Here is a 24,811-nt window from a genome sequence, read left to right on the forward strand (position 1 = left end):
GAAATTGCCGGCTCTTCTTATCGTGACAACAAGCAGCGCGACGCGACCCAATGTGATAGTCTGAGGCCGTGATGTCTCTCGTAATGCGCCTGTTACGCCTGCGAGAGGAAGAGAGAGAGAGGGGGGGGGAAAGAACGATGATCCAGTTTTTCCATCGCTCTGTATGACGCGAACACATCTTACGACACTCTGCGAACGCGCACATTCGCGTTGTCAATACAGCGAAGAGATCCTGCCCTGATTACGCTCAACTTCACCTTAATAGCGACGATCTAGAGAGTCAGCGCGCGCGCACTCGCTAATGCGAGCGCGACACAGAGCCGTCGCGATATTTACGCCCACGAAACGTCCGACGCGAAGAGCACAATGACACGTGCACTGACCCGTTTGCCTCAATAGCTCGCGTTTGATACGCGTCACCTTGGGATTTAATTTCGTTCCGGTGCGGAGACGCGCGACGGTGCTTGCCCGCTGTTTGTCGCATGCGATCGCGGGGATACGAAGCGCGCTCGTGTGGGACGGAATAAAAGTTGCATTGGAACGATAAATGTATAAAACGCCGGAGAACATATGTAAAAGAGGAAATTTGCGGACGCGCGCATGCGCCGAGTTGTTTCGAGAAAAATGCAGCTCGTAAGATTAAACAATACAACTTTTGCTGCGCGGTGGCGGCGGCGGCGGCGGTGGTGACGACGACGACGAGGACGACGAGGACGCAGGCAACGAGAGAATTGATGGTTCCCGCCGGTATCACCGGGCAGACACGCAATTTGCATTTTTGTTCCCGGCCCCACAGCCCCTTCATCTTCGTATCCAAATATCATGGCGCTCGGAGAAGCGTTTTCGATGCAATTCGCGCGAAAGAATACCGGCGCGGCCGAAGACACACAGCACGGAAAATTGGAAAGCGGGGAGGGTGGTGGTTGACTACCGTTCCTCATTCTCCGATAGCATCCCTCTCCGTTTCTCCGTGATATTACTTTCCGCTCTTTCTCCTCGACGCCGGGCATTGAAGTCGTCGTCGCCGCGAAACCGACGGCCCTGTCGCGCCGAGACGGCTTCACCCGCTCTTCCCCACGTTATTTTTTCCAGCGAAGTCGCATCGCAGATGTTTGTTGGGCCGTAATTAAAAGTTGGGAAATAACAACGATAAATATTACATACGGAGGTCGTAGCGGTCTCCCCCTGCCCCCCCCCCCCTCCTGTCGTAGCGATGGATGCCACCATCTAGACGCTGAACTCGTTAGAGATTCTCATGCGCGTCCACAACGAGGCGAAAACGCCCGGACGAAATTGATTTCGCGTAACGCATCTCCCACGGTATACAATTCCAGGCGGGACGTTATATTTATCTTTATATTCATCGCGCCGTTAAAAAAATTGAATTTCCACGACGGAAATCGAAGCTCGTCGTCCGGACATGCTTCATTCATTTGTTACCATCCACTCGGAAGTAAATAGAATTGCAGCGGCGAATGAGACCGTAGTGAAACGCACCGCAATGATTCTCCGATTTTCCAGCGTTTCTTTATTTCCCCCTTCGAACGGGAGAGGGGAGGTTACATCTGCCATTTTGTTTGATTTCTGTCGCTCTATGTCGCCGTGCATAACAAACAAACTAAGTTTAACGGTTATTATCGCATTACCCGTCGGAAATTCGATAGTCGAGGAGAAGCGCGGGACGAGAGGATTTTCGATTCGACTATGTCGAATGAAATGCACTCGCAGAGAGGCAGAGAGGCGCGCGTGCGTGTGATTGCGTTATAATTTTATTTCCCTGTCAAGAAACGCACGAGAGCGCGCCGTGCAGTTGAACTAGAAAAAATGATCGCGAGAGAATTCCCCCCCCCCCCTCTTTTCCTTTTATTTTAATTTTTCTCGTTATCGTCACGCGACGCGCCAACTATTATTATTATTGTTTTTTCTTTTTTTTTTCGATATCGCAATGTTTGAAACATCACCCGTTCGTTAGGCCGTTATTTTTATCCGTTTCTTTCTCTTTTCCCCCCCTTTTTTTCTTTTTTTTCGCCCTGAGAAGACGCACGCGCATTTGATTTATTTCTTCGCGCGCTGCAGCCGCCGGAATTTTCGCGCTCTGAGATAAACTAGTAACGCCATACGAATACGTATCGATCCACCTCCCCGCTACAATGCATAAAAAGGTACGTCGTTGCAGTCTGTCTCATGCATCATATGCGTCCCTGCAGCTTTAGATGTCGATACGTTTTCATGTCTCGTTTCGAATCCTTCTATTCATTCGAGAACGGATGGGAATGTAGAAGAAAGTCGCGTCGCTATCTCGTTTTCTGAGTTTTTATTTGATAGAGGGTATTCGTCGAAATACGAAAGTCAGCAATGAGAAGCTGTTCCAGAAGCTGAATTCTCCGGGAAATTATATTTGTGCGCGGTGGAATAATTGTGCGCTTATTTGATGTTTGAAAATGAGGATTACCGTTCAATCAATCTCCACGAGTGCGGTCTCAAGACTTGACTTCAAATCTTCGGGATGTATAACAACGTACGCGAATAATCCTACAATGCATCTCGCTTCGAGATGATATCGAAAAGCGAAAAGCAAAATGCGACGATCGAGATGTTTTCCTCGAACGAGAGGGTTGATGTCAATTTCATCGAAGAAACAACAGTGATCTTGTTACCGCCTGCCATATTTTGGCAAATACACTTTATGTAATATCGGCAACGATATTACATTCTTGCGAAATATTGCGAGCGGATGGAAAAGATACCGTCTCAACATGTTCACCTTCTTGATTACTTGGCCGGCCGGTAATCTCGTTATTATGTAATAAATGAAGTACGAAACATTTCCATCAACGTAGATGAATAGACGGGACGCCGGCTGATAAGCCTTCCGTATTCGGTTTCATAGCTTTCCCGGTGACTCGATCCGTCGAATGGCTCTCAGGCGAGAATGTGGGCAATCAGCTTATTTGAAGCTTACCGCGTCGAATTCTTCTTTGTCGCCTTGTCGCGGTCTGATAGCAAGACCGAAGGGTCTTAATGTTGCCTTCTTTCTCTCTCTCTCTCTCTCTCTCTCTCTCTCTCTCTCTCTCTCTCTCATTTTTTCTCTTCTTTATCTTCCCGTGCTCCGACTTAAGTGAAATATAGATTCGCCGCTGTTGTAAAAATCAAATTTTCCGCTCGCGATGTCGGCATTTCCTTTGATCTGTACAAATTGCAACGCGCTGCAATGCGTCGAAAGATGTCATTAAGCGTAAAAAAGTAGACGGCAGAAAGAGGAGCGAGATATTCAGCCTGCGTCTCTAATAGGATGTTAATTGTAGCTCTCTCGAACGTGTAATGTTCTTGCATAAAGTGCCTTTGTGATCCCTCCGGCCCGCAGCATCGCGCGTAATTCTTCTCTATAATGTGATAAAGTGCCTGTCTTCGAGAGATAGGAGCCTCGATCACAAAACACCTCTATTCCCCCCTACTTTTCCTCCTGGACAGACAAAAAAAATTATCTTCCCCGCAAATTCTTCGCAGTATTTATGGGTAAAAATTACGTCAGACACACACACACACACATGCGGCTGTCGAGCGGCCGGCCGGCTTGCCGGAGTAATGAAATTTCTCGCGTTGCAAGTACCATGCGCGAGATACCTACAATAAATAAATATGGCAGAACAAAGAAACATTATCCGCGTGCTCCTGCGAGAGGAGCCGACCGACCCCGCACGTCGTGCATAAATATTATAATACGAAGCCTCCCCTGCGCGCAGGGCAAAAATATCCTCCGTTCGATGGCGAAATGGTCCGGCATTGTTCGATGCAGGCAGCGGCTCGGCAGCGCGAAGAAACTTGGACAATCTCGCACCTCATTCGCCGCGATCAGACTCTTAAGAGTCGTACCGAGCGATTCTCATTTGCGCGATGGCACTTATCATGAATATGATAAGAAGAAGCGGAGCGCCGCGTCTCGGGGCGCATAATGCGAGGTGCTCGCGCAGCTCTTCAGAAATCGGCTAAAGCGCGTGACGAGGAAAGTGCATTTTTGTCCTTTATAATATTCATACCACGACGATGTTGCTCCACGGACGAGCGTGAATAACACGCGCGCGTTACTCGCCTCGGCGGGCGGGCAGGCGGGCGGCGTTCGGCATTCCGGACGCTAAGGTGACCCGGAATGTCGCACTCTTCGCGTCGCTTGATAAATACGCGAAAGACCTCTTCCGACAAATGAGAGGGGCACTCGCTGCTCACGTCGCCTAATGTATAAATTCACCGTCCGAATTACGAGCGATCCTCTCCAGCTGGGGGAGCGTTGCCAGGTCACCTTCTCCGTAAGGCGCGTCTCGTCTCGTTAACGTTACCGAGGATTAGCCGCTGAGGAGCTCGGAACATAATCTCGCGAGGGCTCATCGTCGATTCTCTGCCGTTCGGCTCGCCCGCTCGGCCCGCTCGCGTTTTCGTCGGCCGTGATATAAGACAGCCGTGCTGGGACTTGTTAGGTCGAAAAAGGCTCCCCTTCGACGTCCCTAACGCGTCGCTAGCGGCCGCTTTGACGGGAACTCTCTCTCTCTCTCTCCCCCCCCCTCTCTCTCTCTCTCTCTCTCTCTCTCTCTGTGTGTGTGTGTGTGTCTCTGTCTCTGTCTCTCTCTCTCTTTCTGTCTCTCTCTCTCTCTGTCTCTGTCTCTCTCTCTATCTCTGTCTCTGTCTCTGTCTCTGTCTCTGACGAGGGCGCGCGAAAAATACTCGCGGCAGAGACCGGATTACGCGCAATGTCCCTTCGGATGCGGATGCCCGACTCGCGCACGCTCGACTTGGGCCGGCCGTTACGCCTGTCGAATACGCTATGAAAGCCGTGAAATAAAATATGATTCTCGGTTATTCGAAGCGGGTTTTCTCGATATTCGCGACGTCCCGCGTCCGATGTCCATAACGTAATGTTGTATCTCTGCAGTTGTCTGGCTGGTTGGTTTTCGGTGTTTTTTTTATTCGGAGCATCCTTGAATCGGAAAATGAATTCTAGAGTAAAACAGATATATCCGAGATGCTTTTCGGATTAAGTAAAAATTGGAAATTGAGGTCCGACGCGCCGGGTCTCGTGCCGGGTGAATGCACCTTCGTGTTTGGATCATACGCGATACCTTGGCTCGAAAACAAAACAATCGTGACATCGCTGTTGAGTCTTATATGAGATGCGTGTTGTTTGACGAATACAATAAAACGACAATGTGGGTCAGCCCACAGCGACCCACGTATGGCGTGGATAACGGGTCGCGTGAAGTTGGTCCAGCGGCGTGTCGAGGAAGTTATTGAAACATGCTGTTTTTACCGTGACATGCTGCATAATTTCGCCGCGACTATTGCGGATCGGGATTTCACATGGTGCATTGTGAAGGACCTATTGTTGCTTTTGTTACAGCTCAACGGTTGAACGAGTACATCCGCCACTACGAAACCCTGTCGTACCCCGTCGAGGACGTCCAGCGAAGTCACCTAAGGGCGAAAAGGTCGATCGGCCGCGACAGTGCCGTGACTGTGAAGTTCCGCGCGCACAACAAGAACTTCCACATCCGATTAAAGCGAGACCTCACCACTTTCAGCAACAATCTAATTGTAGAGGGACCCACGGGGGAGAGGCAGGACGACGACATCACCCACATTTATCAGGGCAACCTAATCGGTACGTCCACGATGATACTATCGCAGAGAGAGAGAGAGAGAGAGAGAGAGAGGAGGGGGGAGGGAGATTCCGAGTGTATTTTTGCACGTAGTGTGCCCGCGATTGGATCCGCCTCTGCTGTTTTTTCCGAAAAGAATTCACGCAACGGTGGGGACGGTTGTTCATAACTTGGCGATATTTTCAGTTCAAGTTGGAAAATGATATTAACATTTCGCATTACTTGATATTATTATTTCATATTTCCATCACCGGCAGCATTGCAAGATTTCCATTTTGTTTTTTAATTACAAAGTTTTACATTATACATTACGTACATATACATGCATTTAACGCGCGTGTGCACGAACATAATGGATCCCGGTCCCGCGAGAAAGCCGGAGTTCGGGCAGAGAGAAGTGATTATAAATATTATAACAGTAATTATAAAAGGCTGCGTTTCAGCAGAAACGCGTTTGATTCAATATATTGTTAACGAGACGGAATTAAAGCTGACCGCGCCGCGCCGCACCATTTCGACTGGCACGAAAACGCGGCGACGCGTCGAAACGCGCCTCTATTTTCATCCGCGGGGGGCGCGTTGGAATCGCGCGCGCGTCGCGTGATTAATTCCATTTTTGTTTGCGCCATTCTCCCGCCTGCGCCAGCTCGCGCGGTGTTTTCCGACGCAAGTTTCCCCGGACACCTCCGACCGCGTCCGTCGTTAAACGAAAGTGCGAGCGCGCTCGAAGGTGGTACTCTGCATGCATACGCTCTATAGACCGCTCCGAGTCTACGGCTCCGATATTATATCTCGCGTCGGTATGCACTCCTCCAAATATAGAGCCGCGGTATTATGACATCGAGTCTGCAATCTTCTCGGTGGCCCATATATTCGCACAGACGACACTCGGCGTGTAAAAGTTACGCGCGATCGATCGCTGCGGCTACTCGGCTCGCACGTAACCGCGCCGACGTGAAATCGAATGAGCTCCTCTCTGGCTGTGTTTATACGCGCACAGTTGGCCGTACCCACCTACGGATGGATTCGCATCGCGAAAAAGAAATAACGGCGCGCGCCCATTGTTCGCGCGAAGCGACAGGTGAGTAACGCGTAATGAGTGCGCGCGCGCGCGTCGAAAAAAGCGTGTTTATAACCGAGCGAGAGGTTCGAAGCTGGACATTTCGCCACGCTGATCTGCCAAATTCACGTACAAATTCTCTCTCTCTCTCTCTCTCTCTTTCTCTTTCTCTCTGCTGCTGACACTCGGCCGTTCGCACGAGCTTTCCGTAGGCGCGTTGACAACAACATCGACGTATCCGTAGTTTTTCCATCGGCTGCAACTTCGGAAACGTGTTGGACAATATCGCTCGCGGTTAACGCCGAGCGAGATCTTAATTCGGGCAGCTCGGTTACCGCAATATTTATTATTCAAAAGTTGTGCAACAGAGGACCGGAATATTTAATCAAATCTGCCGTCTGAGGCAAAGCCATCTGCAAATTCATCGCGCGATACTCCGCGGCTAAAGTTTAACGCTAACCTTATGAAACAATTTGCATATTCAAAGAACTTCCGTCAAAATAAACTAAATTTAACACAAGGACAGGGGGGAGTGATCCTTCTTCTTCTTCTTCTTCTTCTTCTCCCTCTCTCTCTCTCCCTCTCTCTCTCTCTCTCTCTCTCTCTCTCTCTCTCTTCCTCTCTCTCTCTCTCTCTCTCTCTGTCTCTGTCTCTATCTCTGTCTCTCTTCTTTTTCCCTCGGCTGTATACAAACAAAGGATTATACTGAAATTTATAACCGCGACGTTCTCTCACCGCCTGACTTCCGACGTTCGTTTCGTCGTCGTTGCACATTCTGCTTGCATTCTGCAGCTTGGCCTCCACGAGGCGGTACCGTTTCTTCGTGTAATATCGCTTCCGCGACGTTCCCCGATAGCCAGGTGTGGCACGCAAAAGTGCGTGTCAGCGTAGATACCGGCTGGAACCTTTATTTCCAGTCTAATAATTTACGGGAGTCCAGCGCGCGAGGGGCGACAGTTTAAATTATGGATCAGGGCGACGAGGTGCCGGGGAACGGTTTATCTTTCGCTCGCGCACTCGCCGCGACCTTTCGCGACCCGGTTACGGCCGCGTTCTCTTCACCGGATAATGCCGCGCGCGCGGGAAGGCTCCGGCTATGTCTCAGTTGATGAATCAAAAGGAATTCCGAAAATCGCTCGTGTATCCCGCCATTCTTGCCAAAGTCGACGGAGTATACCGCTCTTGTCGAATCTGCGGCCGATTTTGTAATACTGGACGTAGCTATTGTTTTTACACACACGGATATACTCATGTCATAATTTTTTTCCTTTTTTCCAAAGGGAATTACCGTGTGAAGCTGAAATTTTCAATATGTTGCTTATCGAAAACTTCCTAACAGGTTTTCTGTTTCTGTTTCTGTTTTTTTTTTTCTTTTTTCCTTTTTTTTTCTTTCCGTCAAATATTCTGATGGGGTTCTACGTATTTTGCGGTAAAACCGTATGACTTGTTCGGAGCATTCTCGCAGTGTTTTTAGTGATTTAAAGAACAATGTGTCAATGCAGTATTTGCGCGAAAGGGAAGGGCGACGCCGGAAAGCGGCTGAACGTTTTTTCAACGTTTCGGGAGCGAAGGAGCACTTTTGTTCGCGCGTCAAAAGGAATTTAGAATCATGACAAGCTCAACTGTGCGGATGACTCCGCTTCTCTGCGATCTATTATCTAGAGAGGAAAAAGGCTCTATGCGCGGAACGCCCGCTGAATATTCTCTCTTATTGTCGTTTACCCGCTACACGCTCAGCAATACGCTCAGGTTTCATCTCACGCTTTTAATGATTCAATACTTTCCTTTCACGTCCGACGCATTGGTCGAAAATGTGTCGCAAAATATTTTCCATGCATAACACGCGGCGCGGAGAAACGATTTCAGCGTTACCGTCGCAGCCAAACGCGTATTTCCGTCGACAAACGTGGTTTCTTTGCGCAGAGAGATACATAAAATATTCGCTGCGCATGCGTTTCGTTCCTCGAATCGAGTGATGTAGCTGTGTAGGATCTGTGTGAATTCTCGAATCTCGCGAGACTTGACTCGCGGATGTGAGGAGACGCTTCTCGCTCGCTCGCTCATTCATTCGTCTTGCTCATTATGTTGTCGTCTCTTGATATATTAAATGGATCTCGCGACATCATGCGTTTCTCTCTCGTTGTGTAGTAGACGGAAATTCTCGACGGCATCAAGAAGCGTAGTCATTCTTCTCAACTACCGTACACCATGGGACAAATTGAAAAGAATAGCGCTCGTTTCAAAGGAGGAGGGGATACCGAGTTATACGATATAAATCCTTGAACATTAAGGGATTTCGCCGAAAAGTTGGCCCATTGAGCCTCCCCGAGACCACTATTCACGCACGCGCATCTGTGTGTGTGTGTGTGTGCGCGTGTGCGCGCATACGTAATTTGCTGAATTCTCTCTAATTTTCCATTTCCGCGGAAAGCTAAAAAATATGTAACGTGTAACTTGGTTACTTCGCTACGTGTGCCTCGGTTAGGCGGCTGAATCAGGCGGTGAAGCGGGAGCACGTTGCTGCGTAAGCCAACAATTCAGTGCAAAAAGTTTCGCCGAGTGACGAAGTTTCCAGCGGCGTCGATACTTTTTCGAGCGAAGCGAGTTCGCGGCGTAGCCGCGCTCGCACGAACATGGTTTCGTACTCGCGCGTGCACCTTCAGCTGAGTATTTATGTTTCACGACATTTCTCATTTCTGAAGGAGCGGCGCGAGGAAACGAATAAAAATTAAAGTAGCAGGTCCCCCCGGTAATTTCAGTATCGTGTATAGCGTTGCTCTCCCGCGGATGTCTGACGGATAATGATCATTTATATAGTTATTATGTGTTATCTTGCGAATATGAAGCTTGAGACTTGCGGGACGGCAGGCTGCTTCACACTCGCGCAGCGTGTGACGTTCTCATTTCACTTCGCTTCAGTATTGAGAAATTTCTCGAAATTAAACGTCGAAATGCAGAAACAGTTCGCGCGTCCTTCTTACAGACTGATCGCTACGTCAGTGACGTTCGGGAAAGAAATATACTTTTCTGCCTTCCGACTCGAACTGAAAATTAGAAATTAACTGAAACTAAGCTCCTGTCAGTTGACACACATTTGCTGCATCTGGCAATTAGGCGATAACTTGTCGCAGGAAGTCTCACCGAGATTCTCAACACACACACGCGTCTGATCAGGATGACATTTTCTACTTGCAGGCGAGCCTAGTAGTCACGTGTTCGGAAGTGTCAGTGATGGAGTCTTCCACGGGAAGATAATATCACCGAAAAGTGGTGCGTGGTACGTGGAAAAGGCGCATTACTACTTTCCGCCGCACGAGGTAAACGAGACGCTACATTCTGTGATCTATCACGAGAATGACGTTGGTGATCCGTACGCGGACGTTCGACAAGGTAAGGTTCAAAAGAAAAAGACCAGCGCGATTCATTCTTTCAGCTTTATCGATATTAGTTTTTCAGACACACACACACACACACACACACACACACACACACACACACACACACACACACACACACACACACACACACACACACATGTGGATACTGTCCGCGAGTTTGCAAGCATAACATGTTCGACGGGAGGAAAGACCTTTACCTTTAGCTCATTTACCACAAAGTTTTGATATTGAAACGTCCGATGTTACCGACCGCTATTCCTCCGCAGTTCCGCGGCATATTTCGCTTTCCCAATAATACATCCTTGTTACATGATATTCTGTTTGAATGAAACTAAATAGAAGCGGAGATTCATTAAACATACACAGCTGAGAGAGAGAGAAAGAGAGGGGAGGGGGGAATAAAAGATACACTTTATTCCTCAAGCCGCGTTTTTACTTCGCGTGAAAAAAGAAGAGGAGACACGGAGTGGATATATATTCGTAAATTCTGCGCTTGGCGATAACTTTTACGCTTGTATATTCGTGAACTTTTGCGAGTGGTAGCACAAATTATATAACACACGTCGGGCGTAGGATCGGACAATTTGCTCGACATCCGACCGAAACAAAGCGGCAGCTGTGTAACGACTCGGAACGAAGCCGTGAGTCTCATTATGCAAAGGATGAAATGCCGTGTAATGTGTATACGCGGAAAATGAATAAATTCAGATCGGTAAAGGCAACGATTTATTTAACTACCGGTTGCGCCAATAATTGTAGCGTTCGTCGTGCATGGGAGCCTTGCTAATTATAAGGCGGCCTTGGGTCCGGGAGAACGATCTGAACGATCGTCTGGATAGGCTGTTCAATGAATGCGACCTCCAAGTTGGCGCCTCACGACAGCGCGGCCTCCGCTTCTCGTCGCGCTCGCCTTTGTCACGCGATGCGCCCACTTCTCTCGTCCTCCTCTCCCGAATTCCACTGCGATTCTTCAGCAGTCGCCCTTCAAAACATCCAATTTCCAATTTCGACTCACGTCGCTGCGTGCGCTATTTAGCCGTTATTTAGAGTAACTTTTTTACGCGATTTAGTTCAGTAATAAACGATTCGAGACACGCAGCTCATTTCTCAAAATCGTAGAGATTGAGCCGCCAACGAAGGCTCCGGGCTCGCCGATTTATCCTGAGAATTAGATCGATCGGTAGAGAGAGAGAGGGAGAGAGAGAGAGAGAGAGGGAGATTCCATCGTCTCCCCGCGCACTTTCGGTTGCGAACCGAAGTTTCAATTAAAGTAAACTTCCCCCGTAGAATTCTTTTATCTGTTTACGCTTATCCGCCGGCCCTCGGCGGAAAGTTTAATTTGTCGCGATTCGTTGACTGTTTATAATCGGGCGAAATTCTCCCCGAGGCGGAATTAATTCCAAACTTGTCAGAAGATTAGCCATTGGAACGAAAGTGCTCGGCTCCTGATAGCGTCCCCGCGTATTGCGCCATCAAGGAATATAGCGGGCCGGCATAGGGAGATTGCATCGTTTATGCGGGGGATATGGATATCGGAAAGTCCGCGGCGGCATACGAATTCTACGCACCATTTACGGTATCGTTAAGGATGAAAGTAGTCCATTCGCGTAGGAGCGGCGGAGTCTCGTCTTGAATCCGCGCGAATTTCTCGCGATTCACCGCCGGCCGCCGCGTCTTGATGGCGGTGGCGCAAATGGCCAACGTCGAAATAAACAGGCAAGCGTATCGCGTGTAATATTTATCGCGGCCGTCTCTCTCTCTCTCTCTCTCTCTCTCTCTCTCTGTGCGCCGCACGTTTCTACCGCCTGGACCAAATCGCATCATCCCGCCATGTTTGCTCTCCGGAAATATACGTCCGACGTTATGAGTTTGCTACATTTATTGGAGCGCTGTGCGAGGCACGATGATGATACGAGGAGGAGAAGAACGGAATGCAGTGGAGTGTACTTGGTGTACTAGGACCAAATCCTCCTCGCAGCTCCACATCCGAGGCGCTACTAGACGCGGTGGGTGGTATTAAAAGACGAGGAGGAACAGCGAGAGAACGCTTACTTAAAATAAGAAAAAAACAAGCGATCGCTCGTGAACATCGAGGGCAGAGTTTCCGGACTGGCAACTTTTTTTACCATGCATAGAACTGATCTTTTTTCGCTATTTGCATGAATTACACACAAATAGCCGGAAAAATTCGTCGCTGCTGATTCGGGAAAACGGGCGTAGAGCACACGCGAAGAAGAGCGAGGCGAACGAGGAGCAGCTCGACGCGTCTTCTCGCGTCGACGTTTCTTTCCTTTTCATCTTGCGCGACCATGATCCGAGTTAACGCTGCCACATAGACAGGATTAGCACAGACGATGGGCGATACCGTCACATCTGGAACGTCGAGCCATTAAAGCTCGCGGCTCACGATTAACTCAGCCAGTAAAGCTGACGATAGTCGGCGCGATTATCTCGGTTATATCAACAGCGTGGCCTTATTGATTCGTCCTTACTGGGGGAATGCCTCCCCCGTCGAGGGAAGAAATACGAGAGAGAGAGAGAGAGAGAGAGGGAGAGAGAGAGAGTATCCACTGCGATATCGGGGCACGTCGTTGATCTCGGTTCGTTAACGTCACCGTATGAACTGCGCAAGACGGTATTTCCCTCCCGATGGGACGTCCCATTTCCGCGGACGTCCTATTTCAAAAAGAAACCGACGGCAATTATCGCGGAAATGAGATCGCTTGGACGTCGTCGTCTACCTCTCCGATAGTTTTGCGAAACTATCGGCCGATGAAGAAGATCGGTGCAAAGAGGAGTGAAAATTTATAGAGAGGAGGAAAGAGAGCGTCGTGTATACGGCGACGGTAAGAGCGTCGTTCCTCGTAGACTTTCAAAGTACGGGCAGCACATAACAATCACGAAGAGCTGCTGCAGAACGCCAACGCCCCTGCCGTATCGAATATGAAGACGTTTCCACTTCGGAATGGCCGACCCGATAGCAGCAATCGAGTTGCTCTCTCCCTCTCTCTCTCTCTCTCTCTCTCTCTCTGGCGAGTTCTCGCGTAGACGCCAGCACGTATAACGGCCGACGTTGCGAGGCGCGATGGTACGACACCCGAGGGAGCGCGACAAGGTCGCCATTAGTCGCCACATTATGCCGCGTGTATTCGCTTTACGCAGATAACTCGAGCGTATTGCGGAATTGCGCCGATGATTAAGCCGCGCGCCTCTGTCTCTCGCTGACAACGGGATCCGGGGCCGTACAGATTGCGCGGCACGTGACTTGGCTTCCGCGTCATCATTATTCGGCCCACACCCACCTGGCGAATCTTAAGGAGTGCGAGGAGGCAGACTCCGGCCTACACGGGAGAGAATCCGAAGCGCTACGTATTCCGCGCCCATCGATGATGCACGGCTCCCACGTGGCTCGTGAATGTTTCGAGTTCCACGACCGGATCCAGAAATAATGAACTTCGCCATTAATTAGCCATCTTGCGGCGTTCCCCCGGAATGCTTACGACTCGCGCTCTGCCAGATTTCCGTGTAACACGCATCTCAGAACGCGCCAGGACGTCTCCATTATTCCACCCGGCTCTCTCTCCCCCTCTCTCCCCCTCTCTCTCTCCCCCCTCTCTCTCTCCCCCCCTCTCTCTCTCTCTCTGTCCGGAATCTCTGTTCTCATCCTAATGGATAAACAACCCGACTAGAAATTTTGATCAGGTTCACCTAACATTGATAAGGACCTAATAGGATAAATGAAAGATAATCCTAAATAAGTCAGTCCTTATAATGTCCTAACGACAAATGAGTAAGGAAGACCTTTATAAGATTATAATAATTGGGTCCACATTAGGACCTTATGTACCAACCTAGTATATGATATAGTATGGTTCAGTTAATCAGGTCTCTTGTCGGGATCTTATTCATTGTACCTAATATGATTTGCATTATCAAGTTTTAACAAAATAATTTTTGGGTATCTTTTCCAAATATAAAGATGTTTGCATTGAAAAAAACACTTCAGATCACTTGAATATATTTGTAAAATGCTATAGAAACTATCCTTTTCTTAGCAGTCAATAAATAGTTGTAAAATTAACGTGACATGCAACTTTTCTCTTTAACACTACTTTATGTCTTGTCACCTTGTGATACTTGATGATCTTATGATATTCATTTTATGTTTCTTTTCCGAAACACTTTACAAGTACCATATGCTCAAGCGATCTAAAATATTATTTCATGCAAATATCTTTTTATTTTAAAATGACATGAGAGAGTTTTCAGCGTATCATTTCTTATTTCTAATGTCATCATCCAATATAGCCGTGGCGAGTAATCAGGAGCCATAATTTGAAAAAAAAAAACGTAACAGAGATTCCGTAAGGTAACTCAATAAGGACCTGACTATGAATCCTTACTAAGGTCCTGATATCCACGTTGCGTTACACGACTTACTAGGACCCGATAGTATTACCTTATTGGGACTTGATGTCCAAATGAGGTTAACCTGATGAGGACCAAGGGATAAATTTCTAGTCGAAAACGCTCTGTGTAACTTGTAACAGCGCGCGCCATGCAAATCGACAGTTGCAGACGCAAAGATGTCGGAGAAGAGCAGTGAGACGACGCGCACGAGGAGAAGCTGAAAAGCGCACGAGTCTTCTCCGGTGTCTCTACATTTTTTCTCGCACACGCTTTGCGTTCCTTGGTCGGCTCTCTTAGCGAGGCTTCGTGTGGTTGATGGCTCGTGGCGTTCCATGAATGGTGTTTCTGTGTTTGTTCAATTATTCGATGGTAACTGCTCGTTTTATTGTCAGAGATTCCTGCGACGGCTCGCGCTCGTCACGTCTCCCGCGACTCTTCCGATTAAGATGGACGACTGGGTCTCAGACGTGGAGTACTTTTATACGGGGCAAACACACATTTACGGGCATTCTCTTATATACGAACTCACATCGCTGACTGCGACAGAGGAGGGTTTTAAGACTCGACGATGTTTTTCTCAGCCGTCAAGTTTGCACAGACGAGTACTCGTAAACCTGTTCGGTATATCACACTTACGCGCAGCACTTTTCATCCGCAATGCTCCTGTATACCTGATACACACACACACACACACACACACACATTCACATCTGCATCCATCGAATCGATACGATTAATTGTTTCTTTTATAATGTATTCAGACAGGCTCTATGAAATTCGGACAATTAAGGAAATGTCTCTTGTATTAATGAGAGCGAAAATCGCGATCTCTGCGGATTCTAAATATATCTCGTCTCGTCTCTTGTTGGACGTTCAAGTTTGTAGGCTATGTATTTTACGAAGTTATGTGCAATGGAATTCTCGTAAAATATAACGGGTAGATAAATTTCTCAACTCCATAACTCGCGGATATTTCCAAACGTGTTCCTTGAGCGAACGTTTATTCTTGAGATTACTTCTCAGCGTTTATTTACGATCTAATAATGGCATGTTTCGAACTGTGAAACTATCATCGTCTCGACGGTGAATTTTTAAGGGGATTCCGGCGGGTGTGGCATTACCGACGAAGTGATAGAATGGATGGAGAAGATACAGAATTCCGCCGAGCCGGATCTGCCACTTAAGACATTCGCGTCGGTGAATCAGAAGGAGCCGAAACCAAATGTCGCACCTTGGAACGGGGACCAGGAGAGTCCTGGTCATAAATACAGTAGAGAAGCCAATGAACCTAGTCATCGCAGACCACGAAGAGCGACTAGGTCGAAGGAGAACAACACCTGCTCGCTCTTCATACAAACGGATCCTCTCATATGGAGGCATATTTCCGAACAGGTAAGGGAAACGAAATTTTCCGAATGCGAATCCTGTAGATTTGCCGCGGGCAAGCGTCTCCTAAATCTTAATTGACCGATTGAAAATCGCACAGGCGCGCGCGATCTGTCGCGCGTGAATTAAATTTTTAAAGTTGAAATATTTTATTTTTGAAATAATATCTCTGCAAACATATTCTCGAGAATATACGTGAACGGATATATACTCGTAATATATATATTTGGAGATTCGCAAAGAGAGAATACATTTCTCTCTCGCTTGAAAAATCTGTTAAATTCGTCCGTCGAGAAGCCTCTCGTGTTACGTATCACAAGAGAGCCGCGTCATTAGAGACACTTTTACGACTTCGTCGCTCCTGCGACGAATGTATTCCGAACGCGTCTTTTTGTCTTTTTTATTATTCTCATCGTTAATTCTCATCGAGCGACGGCGCATAAAATAGTGTGATTGTACGGGAAAAAGAGCGAACGAACGTTTGTAATCGTAATAATAAAAGGATAAAAGGCAAGGTCGTAGATCGTTATAACGATGGGATGACCCAATTCTAAGCGGCAATTTGCAACCGGAGAATGCCAGTATCTCCTTGCACAATAGGGAAATACCTTGAATACCGGCCGTTCTCTCTTCCTATGGTCACATTCATATGCGTTTTCGTCGGCAGCACGGTCAGTGCAATTTCCCCCTTTGCATTTTCTCAACAAGCCAGACACCACCCGCATTCCGGCATTCTTCGCAAAAAGAATATGCCCGACCTCCTCGTCCTTCAGCGGCCTTTGATATCGCCATGGTGTATACTGCATACAGCGCATTCCACCGGAGGCTATTTTAATGACAGATTTTTCGACAGATTTTTACGTTGAATCTCGCGAAGTTTCCGGGGAATTTTGATTAGACGAGAAATATCTGACGTTATATACTCTGAGAATTCTCACACGTTCAGCTCCAACAAGTGCTGGCGAATAACTGGATCACGGTAATTTTTGTAATTAATTTCGCGAACGCTCTCGCTCTCCCGCTGGGAATTCAATTCGAAGCTTAATTAGCAGCGATATTTAATATTGAAGATTGAAAACTCTCGCGCGACGGTAATCCCGTCGAATGCACGGCTGGAATATAATCCCGCGTTACCGGGGGAGCGGAGAAGAAAGGAGTGGAGAGGGGAAAAGAGGTGGAATAGCATCGAAGTGTTGTCTGTGCGCGAGAGTACTGAATCACGCGTTTGGCTTCGCAGTTACATCACGACGCGGAGAAAACCAGGGAGGAGATATTGTCCTTGATCGCCCACCACGTCACCGCCGTCAACTACATCTACAGGGACACGAGATTCGACGGCAGGATAGAGCATAGAAACATCAAATTCGAGGTCCAACGAATAAAGGTAACGGTACCGTGTCCGAATATATATATATAGCCGCCGCCGCTGCTTCAATAAGCGGTCGATGTGATGAGAGAGAGTACACGTCTCGCGATTGACCCGTTCTCGCTGTATCTGATATCAGATCGATGACGACACGGCCTGCACGCAACAACAGACGTACAACGAGCCGAACCCGTTCTGCATGGAGAACATCGACGTCAGCAACTTTCTAAATCTGCACTCCCTCGGGAATCACGAGGATTTCTGCCTAGCCTATGTCTTCACCTACAGGTGAGCGAAAGAAAAATTCGTCTGCGCTCTCCTGCGCGAAAAAGTCGCAGTCCAGTGAAATCCAGACACTGAGACAATTTTGTTAAATAATCTTTCTAATATATTTTGATACTTTTCCCGTCATATTTCTCCCCGAGTCTAGAAAGATTGTTGCCCGAGGCGAAACTAATGATTGTGCCCGAGAACGGTGCACACAGGCGCGCCGCCGATTTGTCTACTTGCTTACATTCCGCTACATTTTTCATTGCGCATTTTTCAACGCGTGTGCAACGTCCTGTGTGAACGCTCCTGTAAACGCCGTTCCCCGACAGGGATTTCACCGGAGGCACACTCGGGCTCGCCTGGGTCGCGTCCGCGTCCGGCGCGTCCGGCGGTATCTGCGAGAAGTACAAGACCTACACCGAGACCGTGGGCGGCATGTATCAGTCCACCAAGCGGTCCTTGAACACCGGCATCATCACATTCGTGAATTACAACAGCCGAGTACCGCCCAAAGTGTCGCAGCTGACTCTGGCGCACGAGATCGGACATAATTTCGGATCACCGGTAAGCCAAACGTCTTCTCTTCTCTCTCGACGCGCGAACGCGCGTGCACGGCTCGCTCGGGACTGACGAGGGACAGAGACAGAGCGAAGATAACGATCTCATCTTCGTTCCAGCACGATTTTCCGCCGGAATGCAGACCTGGCGGCTTGGACGGCAATTACATTATGTTCGCCTCAGCGACGAGCGGAAATCGACCGAACAACAGCAAATTTTCAAAGTGCAGCATTGGCAATATCAGTAACGTTCTAGATGCTATCGAGGATAACAAGAAGAGGAACTGTTTCACCGGTACTTTCATATATACGTTTCGAGATTTCCCATCACGCCCCATCGGCGATATTGCGGGATGGAATGAGCGGGATAAAATCGAAACTGCGCCGTTTTCCAAATCCCGCCGGTAGTATCCCGGTAGCCGGTAGTAGGGCCAAGTTTGATCGATATGCTGCATTCTTTATCCACAGGGGCGTTTTGCGGGAACAAGATCGTCGAGGCCGGCGAGGAATGCGATTGCGGATACGATGACGACGAGTGCACGGACAAGTGCTGTTATCCCAGGCAGGTGTCCGATATGGATAAAATCAAAAACGAAACAGCGAAAGGCTGCAATAGGAAGTACGGGACACAGTGCAGGTATGCGCTCGCGGTGACACGCACCTGGTGTTGTTCCGAGCGAATCTGTGTGACGTCGGCTCATCGAATGTCTCTGTTGTGTGAAATCGCATCCCTCATGCGTGGGTAATTACGCGTAATTTGCAGTCCCAGTCAAGGACCTTGCTGTTCGAGCGACACGTGCCAGTTCGTGCCCCTGTCCCATAAGGTTCAATGCAAGGCCGAATCAGACTGCAGTTACAACTCTACCTGCAACGGCAGATCCTCCGAATGTCCAGCGCCGCTACCGAGGGCCAATAAGACCAGATGTAACGAGGGCACTCAGGTAATCGCACTGTGTTTGTTATCTCTGCGCGGCGATGCCCGGCGATGATTTAACGGCGTCGAGACGCTCGCGTTTCAACAACGTGTTATTTACTACAGCTGTGCATCAACGGCGAGTGTACCGGATCCATTTGCCTGGAGTGGAATCTGACAGAGTGCTTTTTAACGAGCAGCATCATACCGAACATCGACAAGCGAAAGCTCTGCGAATTAGCCTGTCAAAATGGCACCGATGCGTCGACGTGTCGCGGTACGAGCGAGTTTGCGCACATGGTGGGACTGCCCGAGGGTGGCATGAGCCTGAGACCCGGCTCGCCCTGCGATAACTTTCAGGTATGAATGATCGAACGGTGTCCCAACGTACGGACGTAAATAAAATACTCTCCGGCAGCCGAGCTGTAGTCACCGGACGTTCACGCGTGTTTACTCTCTCCTCTTTCAGGGCTATTGCGACGTTTTCTTGAAGTGTAGAGCCGTCGACACGGAAGGGCCGCTCGCTAGGCTGAAGAATCTTTTGTTTAACAAGGAGACCTTATCAACGGTTGCGCAATGGGTGACTGTAAGTGCAAACGTCTCGTTCGACTATTCGACCCACCTTAACAGTAACATTTCGCGCGTGACACCGTCCTTTTCCTCGGCAGGAATTTTGGTGGGCTGTACTGCTGATGGGCATAGCTTTCATCATATTTATGGGACTATTTATCAAGTGTTGCGCCGTGCATATTCCTTCCACTAATCCTAAAAAGCCGCCTGCGAGGCGCATCAGCGACACGTTAACAAGACCGATGAATACTCTTAGGAGGATGGTAAGAAAAAAAAGTTTCGCGGAACGTTTTCCGTCGAAATTTCGAGCGAGAGATACCCACAAGTAATGATAATGATATTCCTCGCGCGCGTTTCATTACTTGCCATATCTATTGCAGCGACACCCGCACGGCGGAGGAGGAGCTGGCCCACGAAGTATACCTCCGAGACCAAGTCAAGGTGGACACGGGACGCGTGGACCCTCTCATGGTTACGGAGAGGGTAGAGGTGCTCAGTATTATCCAAAAGGTGGGTTAACGTATCGTAGTCGTCCATGCATTTTCCGTTGCTTGAGTTTAATTCCCGCGCGCATACCACGTGTCTATGCTGTGATATGTAAAGAGAAAGACCTTAAATTAATTCTGGAAGACTTAAGACACGAATTAAGCTCAAGTCAACGTTGTTCGCGTTCTTCGTCCTTGTGTGACCCGCAACTACATCAATGTCTTTTCCTGTTTGCATCTCCCTCGCATTGACGCGCATCACTACCTGATACTATCGTTCTATGACCTGCAGAGGTGAGCTGGGGCCTATATTCTATACGCTTGATAGGAGCAAATTCATGAATGCGGAGATCGCCGTCGCGTGCGACCGACAAAGCTCCAAGTTGACGTTTAATTGCAAAGTCAATGAAAAATCCGCAGATTTCTTGCATTTGCTCCTTGCTCATTATTCATGGCAATGCACTGGATGCTCTAGCTGGAATACTTTTTTCTTCCCCGTGTGTATGTCCCCGTTGATATAGGAGTTTCCATAAGCAAACTCCTCTCTCTCTCTCTCTCTCTCTCTCTCTCTCTCTCTCTCTCTCTCTCTCTCTCTCTCTCTCTCTCTCTCTCTCTCCCCCCCTCTGCCCCCCCCTCTCTCTCTCTCTCTCTCCTCTGATTTCGCACCATCGATTGCATTATCTCGCATCAACTCCGAGAATTATGCTTTTCCAAAATTACGCTGTAGTTAGACACGGCGGGGGTAACAAGGGAGCAGTACAGGCGAGGGCTACGCGAAAAGCGTGGAGATCGCACTGTGGCTGGTTCCACGCTGCCGTAATTGATTTGCCGTAATTATGATAATATCTGATACACATCTCGCCAGCAACTCTGTCCTCGCATACCCCGATGTTTCTTTTAGTTATATGTTTCGTTTCATTGTCGAACATTTTTCTAAACTTTAAGCAGGCTATCGCTCGGTTCCCACAGCTAGTGCGCCACCAAATAGCAGGTCAGCAGACAACTACGGCCGTTCCAACCACCCAGAACTGTACGCCGGCGCCTATTCGGGCTCCGGGGGAGGGGGGAGGGGCGCAGCCTATGAGATGAGGCATCACAACAAGGTGTGACGACCCTAGGACGTCGTCACGGACGAGGACCACCAGTCGCGGCGTTGCACCACGAGTCGTTGTGTAAAACGATTGCCAAATGCGAAGAGAACCGATCCACCACTCCACGTGAGGAACGCGACGATGTCTTGTGACCGAGGTCGAAGCAATAACGACGAGATACGGCGCGGTGATACGGCACGATGGTCGACGTGCGAACAGATTGAGAGGTCCGGCGGTACGCGCCTTCACCTGAGTTGCGTTCAATTGACATCACGACGAAGAGAGCCGCGCGTTACTTGTAGATACGAAGAAAGTACGCATCCGTGATCAAATCGTGATCTCTCATTTTGTATCGGTTTCGGTAGATGTGATTTCAGCTAGGCCAGACACTGCGAACGGCGACCCGGAAGATCGCGAGTTGGCCGGAGCCAGGATGTAATAGAATAAACAATATATATCGGGAATCGTAAGAATTCCGAAGATTTTATATATATATAAATATATATATATATATATATATATGTAACCTTTTTTATGTAGCACCAATATATGGTCTCTCGTGTCGTCGTTCCTCGAGAACTCGTCGCATGATCAAATTCTAGAACGCTTCGGGCAACCTTCGCCCTTCGCTAGCGGGGGTGATATTGTTATATGATCAAAGTAATTTAAATCGATCCAATGTGTGATTCATTTCGCTTTAGCGACCGCGACAAGCACTGTGCTTGCACAGCGCGCTAAACGCGACGGTGTTGTTAAACCGCGTCGCATCTTCGCCCTTCGACACTTCGAGCATTTAAGGCCGAGATCATAAACGATCTTTGCGTGACGACGTCCTCCGTGATGTATGTATCTGTGCATGTCGCTCCCGAAAGTTAGAGTTCAAGAAGGGGTGTGTGGCTTTGTTCGTTAGATATTAAATGCGAGTTCAGTAGGAGATCGGCAATAAGACAATACGTCCGTACGTGATGCATTGTATAGGCATATACGTTATAAATGAGTTTTCCAAAGACCTCGTTTTAATAGTAGTCCGTTTATATTGATAAAACTTGACGCGTATTGCGCGAAAAATCGTTTCCCACTCGAATGTAATCTTATTGTCAGATGGCAGCATGCATACACGCCAGTTTAATTCAATGACTTGATGCACCAAACGACTCATTCGCGTGACGCGCAAAAGAAACGAAAAAAAAAGCTCGAGACTGATAATAAAAAATATTTCACCGTGCATACAATGTTGTTTATATGTTCACAGTTTCGATGACTGATCTGTAAACGACTTTCTGGAGCGAAATGGCACTCTACCATTACCAAACCATCACAGGTCATTCGCTTGATCTCTGTACCATTGTAGTTTAATAATTAACGATATGTATTATTATTCTTATACTAATTTGTATTAGCCAATTGAAGTGAGTGATGCTATGCGAGAGATTATTACGAGAGATGTAAGAGCAGCAACAACAAAATGTAATGCGTTTCTGTAGCGATATTCCATTAACTATTACACATGAACGAAGATGATATTGATTATTACTAAGAGTATGCTTATTAATACTATTATTATTATTACATTAATATTATTAATTAGTTATGTCCTGCAGATGATAATTTATCTTTGCGAATGTTATATTTAATTAAATACGAGTTTTAACATGCTATTAAGTCGGGGGCTGCACCGTAAACGCGCGACTATGCGTATAGCGGACCAAAGACGAGCCCTCTTATCGAGAAAGAGAGAGAGAGAGAGAGAGAGAGAGAGACGTGACATGTTTTATATATATATATATATATACACATGGGCTCACATATACACAGCTGCATACTCGTAAGCGATAAACACGAGATCGGTTTTCATCCTCGTGATGAATCGTATCTGGTGCTGTTAAACCATTGTCGATACGATCAATGTGCACTTCCCTTCTCCGAAACGCCAAATCTGATGCAAATATGGAAAAAAAAAAAGAAAAAGAAGAAGAAGAGAAGAAAAAAAGAAAAAGAAGAAGACGGAGAAGAAGAAGAGCAAGAAGAGAAGAAATGCGCCAACGTCGAGATCTGTGTTCGATCTTGTTCGGATTGTCTTATCAATGTGACGGCGGATGATAACGCAAAAATGTGAGAGAAGCACATTCAAGTTAGCAGTAACATCAAATCCGAGATCCAAAGTCTCAGAGAATAATTGCACGAACGCGTGCTCGTTGAAATTAGATTTATTTTCTTGTGACCCATTGTAACTCGTTCTTATGACTGTTAGTAAACACTTGTCACTTTTACTCATAAACTGTTCTATAACGATTTAACGAAACGAGCGCGATTTTCTCCAAATGGTGAATTAAGAAATTGGCCTCGTAACTCTTCATCAGCTTTACATTTACAATCGTTCATATAACAGGACACTTATACGTTAAAGTACAGCGCAGATAAGATAGTAACGAGCATTAGGTGTCGTCCTTGTTACTTTACAAACACGACGAGATCATATTCGCGCGCGAGAAAAGAAAAAAGATTTACATCGGGCTCCACGTTTTATCGGTTATGTAAGAAACTCATGCAGCGTAGAGACAGAGGAATTCCATCGTGTTCACGGCTGTTGATTAATTCGGTGTGATTCGTATATCACTGTGTGTCTATTCGCAATTAAACAACTTGCAACTACAACTCTCTGCGTTGTAACTTTAAGAGTGTTTTGTCTAGGCGAAAAGATGGATACAGGGATGCAGGATTAAAAACGAGGAGGTGCCAGCAAAGACGCTAATAATACGAGTCTGCGGATCGTGTGGAAATGTACAATAGACGCAATGTGATTATTAGTTGGATCATACGAGATCTTGTGAGAGCGAGAGAGTTAGCGAGAGAGAGAGAGAGAGAGAGAAAGCGGGAGTACGAGAGGAAAATGCCGAGACGGAAAGTAAAAGTTCTTCGGGCGTGCCAGGCGATAGCATGAGTGAAATGAGAGAACGCGAGATAGAGACTGTGAGCGTGTATATCTGTGTAAATATACTAATATTATGAAATGATTATATAACCATAACAAATGGTAAAGCGAATACAAAAAATACTTGTTTTTTATATCAAATCTGTATTATAGCGAAATATTATTCTGTATTTTGTAATCAGGAACGCGGAAGTTAAGGTTGACGAACGAGTGTCTGTACGTGCGTGTAATCGAGAGCCCTTTAGGTTTTAAAGATAAGTTTCTGTAACGATCCATCGTGGACCGGCGGAATCGTACGATCAACGTTATCTAGGAAGTTTCGAACATTTCTCGCGTGTAGGTGCAAAGGAATTCCGTTTGACCCCACTCGCAGTCGCCCGTGACAACATTGTGCGGTTCACTTTTGTTTTTATGCGAAGCGACAATCCGCGGCGCACAGATCGCGCGGATGTGACTTACTGCCAATAAGCGTAACGAGGCAAAATTCGAGTCTTCGATTAATTCTAATACGTTATATAGCATATATCGTTAGAGAAACTCATTGCCCTCGCGCCCTCGTAAACGAACGGTTAGTTGCGGTCTCACCCGAACTCTCGACAGAATTGTTGAAGCAATTTTCGTGAGTGTCTTTTAGACAACCGTCTTAGACGAAAAGGAGACTTTTTATACATCCGTTTTGAAATTTCCTTTTACGCTGGAGAGAAAAGAAATTTTTTCCGTATGCT

General features: G+C 47.5%; 1 protein-coding gene across 5 annotated transcripts in view; it reads left to right on the top strand.

Moving 5' to 3' along the window:
• The window catches only part of kuz (zinc-dependent metalloprotease kuz), a 134,639-nt gene extending 111,215 nt beyond the window's left edge, over positions 1-23,424 (top strand). For 2 of the 5 annotated variants that reach the window (XM_025297169.1, XM_011154866.3), the window contains 14 exons: positions 5,390-5,650; positions 9,904-10,098; positions 15,613-15,908; positions 17,140-17,286; positions 17,408-17,556; positions 17,868-18,102; positions 18,216-18,390; positions 18,564-18,732; positions 18,859-19,036; positions 19,135-19,368; positions 19,478-19,594; positions 19,677-19,841; positions 19,959-20,088; positions 21,012-23,424. In XM_025297169.1, coding sequence (XP_025152954.1) covers positions 5,390-5,650; positions 9,904-10,098; positions 15,613-15,908; positions 17,140-17,286; positions 17,408-17,556; positions 17,868-18,102; positions 18,216-18,390; positions 18,564-18,732; positions 18,859-19,036; positions 19,135-19,368; positions 19,478-19,594; positions 19,677-19,841; positions 19,959-20,088; positions 21,012-21,172 — 2,612 coding nt within the window. In that variant the 3' untranslated portion in view covers positions 21,173-23,424. The remainder of the gene's footprint in view (positions 1-5,389; positions 5,651-9,903; positions 10,099-15,612; positions 15,909-17,139; positions 17,287-17,407; positions 17,557-17,867; positions 18,103-18,215; positions 18,391-18,563; positions 18,733-18,858; positions 19,037-19,134; positions 19,369-19,477; positions 19,595-19,676; positions 19,842-19,958; positions 20,089-21,011) is intronic. The other 3 variants (XR_003112653.1, XR_003112654.1, XM_025297170.1) reach the window with 3 other exon arrangements.
• Positions 23,425-24,811: the final 1,387 nt, after the last annotated feature.

This window comes from Harpegnathos saltator, unplaced genomic scaffold (assembly GCF_003227715.2).
Source record: "Harpegnathos saltator strain DR-91 unplaced genomic scaffold, Hsal_v8.6 scaffold171, whole genome shotgun sequence".
NCBI classification, from domain to species: Eukaryota; Metazoa; Arthropoda; class Insecta; order Hymenoptera; family Formicidae; genus Harpegnathos; species Harpegnathos saltator.